This window comes from Pimephales promelas, chromosome 3, assembly GCF_988280905.1.
Source record: "Pimephales promelas chromosome 3, fPimPro1.hap1.1, whole genome shotgun sequence".
Lineage (NCBI taxonomy): Eukaryota > Metazoa > Chordata > Actinopteri > Cypriniformes > Leuciscidae > Pimephales > Pimephales promelas.
In genome coordinates this window covers 37,626,037-37,639,670 of record NC_142771.1, presented here as the reverse complement: position 1 = coordinate 37,639,670, position 13,634 = coordinate 37,626,037, and the positions used below count along the sequence as shown (strand labels likewise).

At 39.1% G+C, this 13,634-nt stretch overlaps 1 protein-coding gene across 2 annotated transcripts in view; it reads right to left on the bottom strand.

Annotated features, from left to right (window-relative positions):
- Positions 1 to 662: 662 nt before the first annotated feature.
- The window catches only part of LOC120464453 (glutamine-rich protein 2), a 40,891-nt gene continuing 27,919 nt past the window's right edge, over positions 663 to 13,634 (bottom strand). The window contains exons 17-21 of one of the 2 annotated variants that reach the window (XM_089128853.1): positions 12,519 to 12,653; positions 10,118 to 10,283; positions 9,934 to 10,045; positions 3,126 to 3,209; positions 663 to 1,217 (exon numbers count right to left, since the gene is read on the bottom strand). In XM_089128853.1, the coding sequence (XP_088984979.1) occupies positions 1,069 to 1,217; positions 3,126 to 3,209; positions 9,934 to 10,045; positions 10,118 to 10,283; positions 12,519 to 12,653 (646 nt within the window). In that variant the 3' untranslated portion in view covers positions 663 to 1,068. The remainder of the gene's footprint in view (positions 1,218 to 3,125; positions 3,210 to 9,933; positions 10,046 to 10,117; positions 10,284 to 12,518; positions 12,654 to 13,634) is intronic. The other variant, XM_039653959.2, reaches the window with a different exon arrangement.

The window sequence follows — 13,634 nt, the reverse complement described above, 5'->3', positions numbered from 1 at the left end:
GTTGTGTATTTAGCATGTCCTCGTTTTTCTCCAAAACACGTTGGGACGAATTCTTTGAACCTCCCTTTCCCCAAGATAACAGCTCTGAGTCTTCTCCTATAATGCCGGATGAGTTTGGAGATCAGAGACCGTTCCTCCATACAGAATCTCTCCAGATCCACAAGTTCGTGTTTGAGCTTCTCCTCTCCAGTTCAGCACACTCATCTTCTGTAGCGTTCAGGACTGGGACGGACATGGCAGAAGCTCATTCTGTGCTCAGTGACACATTTATGTGTTGCTTTCGATGTTTGTTTTGATACAATCTTTTGCTGCACATCAGAACTATATCCTTTGGTTTACTTGTTGTGATGATTAAGGGAATTTGGCCTTTGTGCTTCCTCAAATTTAAACTCCTGTGAAACAAGAAGTCATAGCTAGACTAGACAACTTCATGTTCCTAGTCACCCTGGTGTGCTAAAAAAAGTGTAAATATTAATGGGAATATACTTCAGAGATATTTTACTCGTAAGATTTTCTAGGGGTGCTATTTTTTTTACCTCAGATTATTCCACAAAAAAGGAAAAATTGGAAATGGAGTGAAAATGGAAGTAAATACGCAAGGTCATCAACCAAACAAAACTTAAACCAACTGCATTGTACTTCAACACAAGACCTCAGTTATGTTTATGATGAATGTTTAATGACTTTTTTTTATACATGTGTGACATTCAGTGCAATAATTCACTGCGTAATGCGTATAGAAACATGCTTTCAACACTGGTCTCTATCACGTTTCAAGAGGTAGATCAGTGCTGACATCAATCTATTCCAGATACTTCACACTGGTTTAAACGGACTGAAAGCACTGGGTCTGATTCAGATCAACACTGCGAGAAGGTTAAGATTGGGAAAGCGAGTTACTAACCACATGGGATGACCAACGATATTTCATGTATTTGATATAACTTGACGCGTACGCATAAAAAGGTTTATTACATGTTATTTAGATTGACGTTACAGATGAACACGAACAGAGCCCTGCTGTAAACATTTCATTCAAACAATGGAGCGGCTCCTATTGGAGGAGCTCTACAGTGATGTCACCGGCTCATCTTCTGATTGGTTGAAGTCTTTGTTGCGCTCTGTGGTGGTGTCATGGAATGAGGACTGGAGCGGGACGTCCTGTGACAGGCAGTCCACGGAGGACGGGGGTCGATCCCTCACTGAGTTACTGGAAGCTGTGGTGGTGGATGGCAGAGGTGAAAGGTCAAAGGTCACTCAACTGCTTCAGGTACAACTGGAGGTCGTAAACCGGCAAACGTGCAAGGCATCTGTCAGACACTGACCTTTAAAAATGCTATATATAAATATATATATAAATTAAATGTACTTTTGTGCAGTAAAGTCACCGCCATGACACTAGGATGTTTAGAAATGACATTAAAGCATATGTTAATTTAGTTGACCATAAATGTAAACTGTAATACATTTTTATATTGGAATAAACATGCAGTTAAGCATCCCAAATCACATTCACATTCAGTTCACACTATTATATTATTACTATTATATATATCATTTCCATAATAAATACTCTTTTTTTTTAAATGCGAAGGGAATAATCATTAATTTCTGTAGAATTAACAGTGTGGGTCGAGTTTAATTCTCTTTAACTTTAAACATGAAAAACTTGCCTTAACAAACACCACTGATCATTTCTAGAATATGTTTTCATACATGATTGTTCAAAAAACGCATTATTTTTTCATACATTTTACTGTTGGAACGTGTCGTTTTCACTTAAGCTCCGCCTTCCGACATATGAATGTGCTGTGATTGGTCAGTTGGAAGAGTGTGTTGTGATTGGCAGCGCTTAGTCTGTGTTCGGGAAATGTCCAGCCCGTTCATAACCACGAGCTCTACTCAGATGTATAGATTAGCAATGGCATCAATTTCACACAATTTCATGCCGATTCAGACCCTGACAATGTTAACGAACGAGAGGATCGTGCAGAACGGATTCAAGCACGGACTTTCCGAAGACGGCTTTCACAGGACGTTTCAGAGTGGGCTGTTTTTTTTGTGTATTTTTCTTATTGACATTATGTTATCCACTATTAATTTTAGAAAACTATGATAATACAAACAATAATCGATCACAAAATCATGGATAATTTTTATAATGCTGGGGACACTTAACGTCATTCTAAGACTGATATATGGAGAAAAATCCTGGAATGTTTTCATCAAAAACCTTAATTTCTTTTCGACTGAGGAAAGAAAGACATGGACATCTTGGATGACATGGGGCTGAGTAAATTATCAGCAAAAGTTTTTTCAAAAGTGAACTAATCCTTTAAGTTCGACAGCCTTGGGACAAACCTTTACAGGGGTGTAAAAACAGCAACACTTAATTTTCTCTAGTGCAGCTCAAGCAGGCCTCGCCAACTTTTTGGCATATTCCCTGGGTAGAGATTATTTAAATGAGGAACATCGTGACTTTATAAGGTCTGGAAAAATCGCATTGTTGTCCAAACGAGCCATTTGTTGTAGTGGATTCTCTTGAATAAAATATCTTCCCTTCAGAGTGGACTTTGAGATCTTTTTTATGGTCAAGCAGCAACATTACACACTGACTAAGGCCGTGTGTCCACCAAAGCGTTTTTCCACACGCCTGGCGTATGTTTCCAATTGTTTTCAATGGGAGTGCCGCGTTTTTTAAACGGCATGAGCGTACAGAGGCGCTGAGTGTTTTTTTTTCACGCTGAAGCGCCGAGCGGCCAGCGTTTTTACTGGTCGCTGGGAGTTGAAAAATGTTCAACTTTGGATAAAACGCAGCGCTCATCACTGTCACTTTTTACCCAGCCGTCCAATCACAGTGGAGGAGGGGCGGGACTAAACCACACTGACCAACTGTCACAACATTCACAACGACCAACTGCTGCGGATATTCTGTATCATAGCAATGAAACGTCTCAATGGGAAAAAACGCTGCGCTGCGAAAACGCTCTCAAGCGCCCAAAGCACGGTGTCTTCAGCAGAGCGTCTAGCGTTTTCAGCTGGATAAAAACGCTTTGGTGGACACACGGCCTAAAGGTGAAAACATGTAAAAGCACAATATGAAAAGCCGGCTCCTCATAGCCCACCTGAGTGGCTGTGCTGAGTCTTGGCACTTCCACTGGACCTCTGGGACTGCGAGCGGCTCACTTTGTCTTTGCTCTTCCAGTTTCCTGCAACAGCATCAGCAATCCACATGTCAGGCATGAGGGCAGTGACAGCAACAACGACCTTAATCAGTCGTCTTTGTTCCTGAAGTCAGTCAGCGGCGTTTGTCTAGATCTATTAATTCATTCAGAAATGCAATTCTGCCATCATTTACTAACCATAATGTCGTTCCAAACTCATAAGACTTTCGTTCATCTTCCGATTACAAATTAAGATCTTTTTTAAAGGGGACATATCATGCTAAATCCACTTTTTAGCCCTTAAATGCATTTTGTTGTATATTTGGAGTGTTTATAGGTACAGAAAAGATGAAATTATTCTCTTCAGGTGCTTTGTTTATATCGTTATATTCTGTTTTGGTCATATTTTTCAACCTGTTCAGATTTTTCTGTTCTCTATTACGTTTTTCGAACAATTACGTCACAGTATTTGCAGAGGAACTGCCAAATAAGGACATCGACTACCGGCCCAACACTTCGAGCAATCCGCCATTATCATTTCTCGCTACGATTTTGTAGTCCGAGCTCAATGATGCAGAAGTTACGAGAGGGCAAGTCAAAATGTTCGGTTGTTGGATGTAGTGACCTGAAGCACTTCAAGGACTTCAAGGATTCCCACTTCAACAACCTCCGCCATTATAAAGAAGGGTTTGGCGATCGACTTCGTCTGAATGACGGGTAAATTCCTTCTATCTTTGGAGACGACGAACAGAGCATTTCGATAAGCTGTAAATATCGTTAATAAAAATAAAGTACTTTACTTTCTTAAAACACAGTGTGGTCATGGTTTAGCAGTAGCAGTTGTCTTTCTTTGTTTTTGTTTTGAAGTAACATTACACGTCTGCGGTATTATTGTTCTTGAGTTTCATCAATGGTCATTTAGCTGCTGTGTTTTCTGATGCTTTTCTAAACGTATCATATTGTCAATACAGATTGTTTGTGGTAAGATTAGACCGTAGTCATTTATCATGTCAGTGTGCTTGTTTTAACAAGAGAAATAGTTGACTTTCACTTATAACACAATACAGTTACATACCATTGCACTTTCTCGACTCGCTCGCTCTGGGTTGAACATGTAAGGCTTGATGGACAAATCTTCCGTTGTAGACATTTTATTAACGTGTGAATAAAAATGTTCTTTGACGCTCGCTATATAATCGTGTATCGCTAATCAAACTACAAAAATGGCCGAACGGGGTGGAGTTGAATTGACCGTGAACTCATCGACCTGGAGAGCGGGTGGGGTGTTACACATCTCCTTTTTATTTAAAGGGGCCATTTCAAAACGGGTCGCTCACAGACGCACATCAGAAAAAGGGCCTGTGGAGCTATAATAATGAGGAATTCAGACCCAAACATTGCAATTTCGCTTTTTATAGACCACAAATGTAGGATTTTTATGTAAAAAGAAATGATTTAAAAGCATCTTATGTACCCTTTAATGAAATCTGAGAGCTTTCTCCTCCATTGACAGTCTACGCAATTACCACTTTGACGGTTCAAAAAGTTCAAAAAGAGATCGTAAAACTAATCCATGTGAACTGAGCGGCTTAGTCCAAATGTTCTGAAGAGACTCGATCGCTTTATATGCTGAACAGATTCAATTTAGGCTTTTACTCACAATTTGAATGACATCAGTTATGCTAAACGGAAGCTCAAGCATGTTCACTTGACATGCGAAAACCAATGAGGTTCGATACATGCCTTGACAAACGCCGCTGATCATTTCACACGTGCTGCTGCTGTCTGACTTGGTTTACCATTGACTAATTTGACGTCTCCGTTAGTTCAGGCATGGAGAAGATATACACACAGCACGGGCCATAACCTTGTGAGCCTCAACTTGGGCAGAGACAGGGTATTTAAAGTTCAAAGGTCAAGAACAGCACCTCAGTGTTACCAGCCCTTCAACACTGTTAGCCTTGTCACTAAAATAGCTTGCGTGTTCATTTGCAGCCAACTTAAACATTCTTCACTGCTGTGCGTGTGTCCTATTATATCCTTTTGTTTTTGGGGTGTACTAGAATATGTTTTCATGCTTGATTGTTCAAAAAACGCTTTCTTTTTCACATATTTTACATTATTACAACTCCGACATACGAATGTGCTGTGATTGGTCAGTTGGAACAGTGTGTTGTGATTCGCAGCGCTTAGGCCATGTGTCCACCCAGCTGAAAACGCTAGACGCTCCACTGAAGACGCCGTGCTTTGGGCGCTTTTTCCGTTGAGACGTTTCGTTGCTATGATACAGAATATCCACAGCAGTTTGAATGTTGTGACAGTTGGTCAGTGTGGTTTAGTCCCGCCCCTCCTCCACTGTGATTGGACGGCTGGGTAAAAAGTGACAGTAATGAGCGCTGAGTTTTATCCAAAGTTGAACATTTTTCAACTCTCGGCGACCAGTAAAAAACGCCGGCGCCTCGTTACGCTCATGGCGTTTAAAAAACGCGGCGCTTCCATTGAAAATAATTGAAAACATACGCTAGACGCGTGAAAAAACGCTTTGGTGGACACACGGCCTTAGTGTGTGTTCAGGAAATGTCCCGCCCTTTCATAACCGCAAGCTCTACTCGGATGTAAATATTAACAATCAATTTCAAACCATTTCGAGCCTGATTCAGACCCTGACTATGTTAACGAACGAGAGGATCGTGCAGAATCAAATCTGTTCAGCATATAAAGCCATCGAGTCTCTTCAGAAAATTTGGACTAAGCCGCTCAATTCATTTGGATTGGTTTTACGATCTCTTCATGAACTTTGGTCAAAGTGGTAGTTGCGTAGCTGTCAATGGAGGGAAAGAAATCTCTCAGATTTTATTAAAAAGACCTTTATTTGTGTTCTGAAGATGAACGAAAGTCTTATGCGTTTGGATCGACTCAAGGGTGAGTAATTAATGACAGAATATTCATTTTTGGGTGAACAAATTCTATAAGTCTGAATGTTTGAATTGTTTTAACTGAAAGCAACTAGACCGGACATACTGTATGTTAAAATATGTCCGTGCCATTGTTTTGTCTCAATATGCACACCAGTAATGTTTTTTTTTTCTTCTAAGGCACATTAATAAAAGCTACTTAAATGTCCTAATTTAACTAAAGCCTAATCCTGGCTTAATCTAAGTCCTGTTTGTGAAACCAGGCCTTGATGTCTTTTATGAGGAAATGAAATGCTTATCGCATGAACCACTGATAATCATGTAACTGAATCAGAAATGGTATAATGGTCTGTCTTAAAAGGTTTATATATGATATATCCTCTATGAATCTTCAAGATCAAGACATCTGCTTTGTTGGGAAACAGACAGCAACATCTGACCTTAAAAACTGGACTCATCTTCTCATACATCATCTCTTTACTTCATGAAATAGACAAGTTGCCAAGCTTTTGCTCGGTCAAGCATGCCATGACTCATCTGCCAAGCAGGTGTCTTTCGTTTCGACTGTCAACCACCTTCCCTTGATTCGGTGACCCAATGAAGAGCAAAGATCTGAGATTAATTTTCCTCCAGGTCTGTTGTCACTTCCCAATGGTTTCTCATTGCAGCTCTGCAATTTAGCAAGGAAACATAAAACCCCCTTCCCCCATCCTTTTGCCCTTTCGCCTCAATTCTGAATAAAATTACAATGCAACCAACTACTCTAAATCAAAGTTTCCGCAATCTTCTGTATATTGCAGTCTGATCCCGGGGCGCTCGCCTTCTCCCCCGCAGTCTAGACACAGTCTTCCATTGCAAGACGAGCAAAAAGTGGGCCAAACGTACAGATGGGTTCATGTTAAGATGTGTTACGTAACGAGTCGTGAGCTGGCCCCCGTATTGTCCCGAACACAACAGAAGCTTCTACCATCAATGAACAGTTTCCAACACAAGAAAATCGAACTCGGCAACAACAAAAATCGTCCCTTTTTCGTTATAGTGTATGTTAAAGATAATTATGTAAAATACACTAGATCCTCACCGATAAAGGATTTTGAAGGCCGATACCGATATAAATATTGTTTGGTTTTAAAATCCGATATTCCGATATATCGGCCGATTTTTTGTTTTTTTTATTTCAGAAAGGCACAACAAAACATTAACAGATTTCCCTAACATTAGTTATTTGTAGTTATTTATGAGTTTTAACTAAAATAACAAGATAAAGCATTTTAAAAAGAAACTTCCTTTGCACGTCCTACTGCAAATTGTAAAACATACGTTTTCAATATAACAGGCCAAGGAGAGATGACGTGTCTCATTGCTATAGCTGTCACGCGCTATTAAAGAAATACTACAGTCACATTGTCAAAAGTTAAAAGGACAGTCACTCAACTACACCGTAACAACGTAGCGTAACTATTACTAGCTAATTCCGCGTCACTCTCGGCTTATTTAACTGCAGCAAAACTGGACATGATAGTGACAAATTTTGTCATGCTTATCTGGGTTAAGAGAACTGATGCGGATGTTCTTTTAATTGTTATCCAACAATGTATGTGTCGTGACCAACTCAACGAGTGTTCCCAACAGGAACAGTGTAGAGTGCCCACTCATGACATGGTTCAAGCGTGTTTCGTCCATTTTTATTTTATTTTTGAAATATTCATTTATCGGCCATTATAACTGCCGATACCGATAGTTTGGAAAACGCCTAATATCGGCCGATAATATCGGTCTGGCTCTAAAATACACCTGGTGTTTTAACCCGTCTCTTTTGTCCACTTTCAACCGCTTCACTCCTGAGTTCTTTTAAGAGGGTCTATGGGTGGGTAAATGTTAGGGGTGTAACGATACACGTATTCGTATTGAACCGTTCGGTACGAGGCTTTCGATTCGGTTTTCGGTACGCATTTTTGAACCGAACGGTTCGTTGGGCCATTTTTCCTGCCGACCAAAATTTTGTTATTTCAAATGTAGGCGTGGCAAGCGCGCTCATAATGTAAGAGGTGTGATCACAACATTGCTCAACATCAAATGGCAAATGTAATGTAAGCGTAACGAAACTGAGCTACTTGTTATTGTGTGGTTGACGGACCGTTTATCAGTTTGGACTAATGCAGCATGAGCCGATCTTGATCATCAGCAGCACTATTACTACACAGCCAAATCCAGTAAAGAAAACATTTGAGTTCGCTACTGAAGTAATAACATCGCTGCGAGATCTAGTGAGAAACATTCACATTTCTCCGTTATTAACGAATCAAACCGCGCTGACGTGAAAACCAGGAGAAACATTGTGTTATGAATGAACTATCCAGTGTCCACAGATCAGCAACATTCACCATGGGTTTACTGTAGTAACACGAATTGTTACCATGGAAGTTTGGCAGGAATAGTAGGCTATAACGCTTTCAAGTAACATCACGTCGGTTTTATTTTGACATTATGAATAAAATTGCTGATCTGAACGAAAATAAACCTTTGTTTAGAGCTACTACAATATTAAAAGTAAAAAAAAAAATCATACTTTATGATGTTAGTTTTAATAAAAATATAATTAAAAAAATTAAGTCAAGGAAATTTCTGTGTATTGTTATTTATTATTATTATTATTATTGTTTATTTGTCTGACTGTATGTTAACTCAAAAATGTATATATTACAATTATAACAAAGAGTAAAAAGGGAGAAGATGAAAGAGATGGATAAATGGATAAATATATGACTCTGGCGTTTCTTTCTTTTTGCTGTATCGGAAACGTACCGAACCGTATCGAACCGAACTGTGACGCAAGTGTACCGTATCGAACCGTGAACTTTGTGAACCGTTACACCCCTAGTAAATGTATGGGTTTTTTTTTTTAAGATCTTTCGATCTGATGGACAAAATAAGCTCACGCAATTTACATATGAACACAACAGGAGATGACAAAAAAACATGTGGAGCTTTCGTTTCTGCTCTGACATCCACAAGAACAGCCGAACGCTGTGAGTGTGTGTTAGAAACCAGGAATGGTGAGAGAACATTGCGCTGACTACGTTTTTCATCTTCAAACCGAACTTGGGTCTCCAGCCGTCAAATTTAAATCCCGTCTGGCTAGCGCTCTCCCCATAATGTTCACGCATTAGGTCAGTAAACGAAGAAAAGACTGTGTTTTTGCGGCAGTTTGCGTTTACATTACGAGAGCAATTTGGTCAAATGTGTTTTCAACTACCTCTGGAAGAGATCGAAAGTGGCAGAACTGTAGAAATAAACTCATACAGATTTGGAACAACATGAGTAAGTGATGACAGAAAGGGATGAACTATCAATTTAATGCATGCACGCTGTGTTTCAATTGTTTTATTTAAGCCAACGCAATGAAAACATGCCAAATTGTGCAGACATCATTTTTGGCCAAGCTGACAAAGCTCACACTCATTATTCCCAGCATGGCTTTTAGTGAAAATGGCACATCATGCACAAAGCTTCTTGAGCCAATGCTCAGGAGAACGGTAATGGTAATGTAATGAAAACCAATGAAATATTAATGACTGGTTATATTTTTCTTAATGTATGATTACTTTCCTTGAGCTTTTTGTTTGTACATTTGTGTAGCTGTAGTTTGAGCCTAATAATTTGGTAGTTAAAAACCTTAACCAAAGGTAGTGTGTTGTCTTTACCCCGCTAAAACATATTCCTTATATGTTGATGGTTTAATCGAAATCGAAGGGTCATTAAAGGGATAGCTCACTTTGAAATTAATTTTCACTATCCCTTTAAAACCCTCTGGCCACTAGTGTATGTTAAGGCTAGATGTTGTGCGATCTTGCCTTCTCGAGGAGAGATGGTGGGTAATCTTGTCTCGGAGAGCCTCACCGCCCTGCTGTTCATTCGGCCCTTGTAGACCTGTCCGTTCAAACCCATGATGTTCGCTTCTTCGGCCTGAAGGGACAGAGCTCACGGTTCATACACACACACAGTTCAGAATGATTGTGTGAGCGTCACGCGTCAGACCTGTGTGGGCGGTCCAGAGGACACGGGCCGACTCTCCTCGTCACTCTGGATCAGGTGTGTGAAGTGCTGAATGCGGGTGTAGCGGCGGCTGGGATAGGTGAGGGTGTGACTGCCCCCGCAGCTACGGGCCAGGTAACTGTAATCCGCCATTTCTGGGATCCTCTCACTGAATACAACATTCAACTCTTAGACTACGTCACACTGTCAGTCCAAATCTGATTAATTGTGTATCCGATCTGAATTATTGACTGTTGACACGACATTTCAGATCTGGTTTGCTCACGCCACAAGCACAATGCACGGATCCTGGGTTACGCGTAAAAAACAGTGAAGCATAATTTGGGCTTAATGAAGCAAAGGCAGAAATGTAGGAGGCTGATATGTGCGACCATCTCCGATGAAATAAGATTTACAGAAATGTGATTTGAATAAGCCACATAAACCTAATTCAGTCGTGAAACTCTAGAGGGCGCCGGCTGATCGGTCCTTTACACGCGATCTGCAACCAATCACATCATCACCGCATGGATTGGCCTCTGCTGACCCTGCAGCCAATGAGATTGCTCGCTCAACATTCAAATATCTTGCTTCAGTGTTTGCTGTAGCTCCTCCACCTCCACAGATCTGCTACAGGATTTATGTGTGTGTATTAAAGGAGTAGTTCACTTTTAAAAAAAAACTTTTGCTGATAATTTACTCACCCCCATGTCATCCAAGATGTCCACGTATTTCTTTCTTCAGTCGAAAAGAAATTAAGGGATTTTTCCAGGATTTTTCTCCATATAATGGACTTCAATGGGAGCCAAACGGTTCAAGGTACAAAAGACAGTTTCAGTGCAAACTGTTCAAAGGGCTTTAAATGATTCCAGGCGATGAATAACGGTCTTATCAAGTGAAACGATCGCTCATTTAAAATAAAATAACAAAGTTTAAGTTTTATAAGCTCAAATGGTTGCCTTGATCTGCTCTGTTCGTGACTCTCCTGTTCGAACTCGTTTATCAAAATGAACGAATCTTTTTTCGTGTCATTTGGTTCATTCAACGAACGAAATGAACGAGTTTTAGAGCCAGACCGATATTTCGCCAGACCGATATTATCGGCCGATATTAGGCATTTTCTAAAATATCGGTATCGGCAGTTATAATGGCCGATAAATGAATATTTCAAAAATAAATTAAAAACGGACGAAACACGCTTGAACCATGTCATGAGTGTTGGAGATGTATAGTTTGTCCACCAGAGGGCACTTGGCAACACTCGTTTATAACGCGCCACACATTCTGCAAACTGCTGATCCAGCCAGATTCGGGCAGAGAGAACCAGTTATCCGTGAGTGAGATCATCGGTATTGTGTGTTTATGGGGAGCTGGTCACGAGACCAACTCAAAAATGCATAATCATATTATTTTAGTTAAAACTCATACATAACTACAAATAACTAATGTTAGGGAAATCTGTTAATGTGTTGTTGCACGTTTCTGAAAAAAAAAAATATCGGCCGATATATATCGGAATATCGGATTTTAAAACCAACAACTATTCGTATCGGTCTTCAAAATCCTTTATCGGTCGGGCTCTAACGAGTTTACTCTGGAAATTATTTGTTCATTTTGATGAACGAGTTCAAATAGGAGAGTCACGCATCACAGAACAGAGCAAGGCCACTATTTGAACTTATAAAACTTAAACTTTGTATTTTTTTTTTAAATGAGCGATCGTTTCGCTTGATAAGACCCTTATTCATCGCCTGGAATCGTTTAAAGCCCTTTGAACAGTTTGCATTGAAACTGTCTTTTGGACCTTGAACCGTTTGGTTCCCATTGAAGTCCAATATATGGAGAAAAATCCTGGAATGTTTTCATCAAAAACCTTAATTTCTTTTCGACTAAAGAAAGAAAGACATGGACATCTTGGACGACATGGGGGTGAGTAAATTATCAGCAAAAGTCTTTTTTAAAAGTGAACTACTCCTTTAAGATGCTAAAACTGTTTAGAGAGTTGTAATGATTGATATGAATGTAGCTTGAAACGGATTTGTAAATAAAAAAATGTCATTCTAACTTGCTAATATTATCAGATTCCAATCGGATATGCACAAAAATCTCATTTGGACTGACACTATGAACACGTCTTTAAAGATAAAGATTCCGAAAAGGGGTAGATAGAGGAACCATTTAGGGTCCCATAAAGAACCAAGGGAACAGTTCTTAATTAAAAAAAAGAATCTTTTGTCAAAATGGAAAGATTATACGGCTGTTAAAGGTTCTCCATAGAGACCAATAAAGAACCTTTATATTAGAGTGGAGATACACAGAACATGTACCAGAGTAACTACAGGAGAGTTTTAGACTGACGTCTACCTAGGGAACCTTGTCTCTGCGTGTCACGAGTCTAACTCACGGCTTGCTCGGGGTCCAGCTGCTCCTCTGTCCTTGGCCCGAGGTGGGCCGGTAACCGGTCCGAGAAAGTTCTGGCAAACGCAGGCTGTTGGGTGTCCTTGATGTGGGAAACTGACTAGGCTCTTGATCTATCTGCCTGCACATTAAAACATGTCTGCGCTCATCCTGTGCCAAACCTCTCTCAAAACAAGCTAAAGTCAATTTTGCTTGTATACTTCATGTAGTATGCATACTTATATAAATGTGCTAGTAGTATACTTGTAGATGTACTATTTTAATACTTCTCGAGGAAAAATAGTCTAAGTTTCTATTTAAATAAACCTGAAATGTTCTTATACATTTACTTTTAGTATTTTTTATACACTACCAGTGGATTGATGCTAATGATTTGGGTATATAAAGATAAGAGACTTTCCCTAGTGAAAAATATTTTGAAATACATTTATTTTACGCAAAGTATAGTGCAAATACATTAACACATTTATCTACTTAATGTAAAATAGTTTATAGTTTACTAAATTGATATACTTAAAATCTGCTAAATTGAACTAATTTTGAGCTTAATGCACTTTAGTTATCCAGAAATAGTGTTGAAGTTTAAACTAGAGATATACTTAAGAACTATTGCAAGTATACATATCTTTCATTTAAAGACTGATATTATACACAGATCGTACTATCCCACATTTATAACACATTTTAGGCTTAATATTGAGAAATGTGCTGCAATAAATAAATAAGTACTCCACATAAAGTTTAATTATAATTACATCAGTAAGTCTCAAGCGATATATCACTAAATATGTTAATTTTAGTGTACTTAGTATGAAATAAATGTATTTTATATGCATTTTTATTATAAACTCGATAAAAAAATATGCTTTTCTTAAATATATCATGATCAAAAGATTAAGTACAAGTACTTAGACTAGTCAAAATAGGCACACTTAAGTTAATCTCTGATAAGTACATACATACAAAAACTGAAAGTATACTAAAAGCACACACAAATATTTCTTATTTGTTGGGGAAGCTCTGGATAATTTGAAATCTAAGTTTCTTTGAAATGTTTTGCTTAGAAAGTGTACTTGTGCTTCTAGTGTACTACATCTAAGTG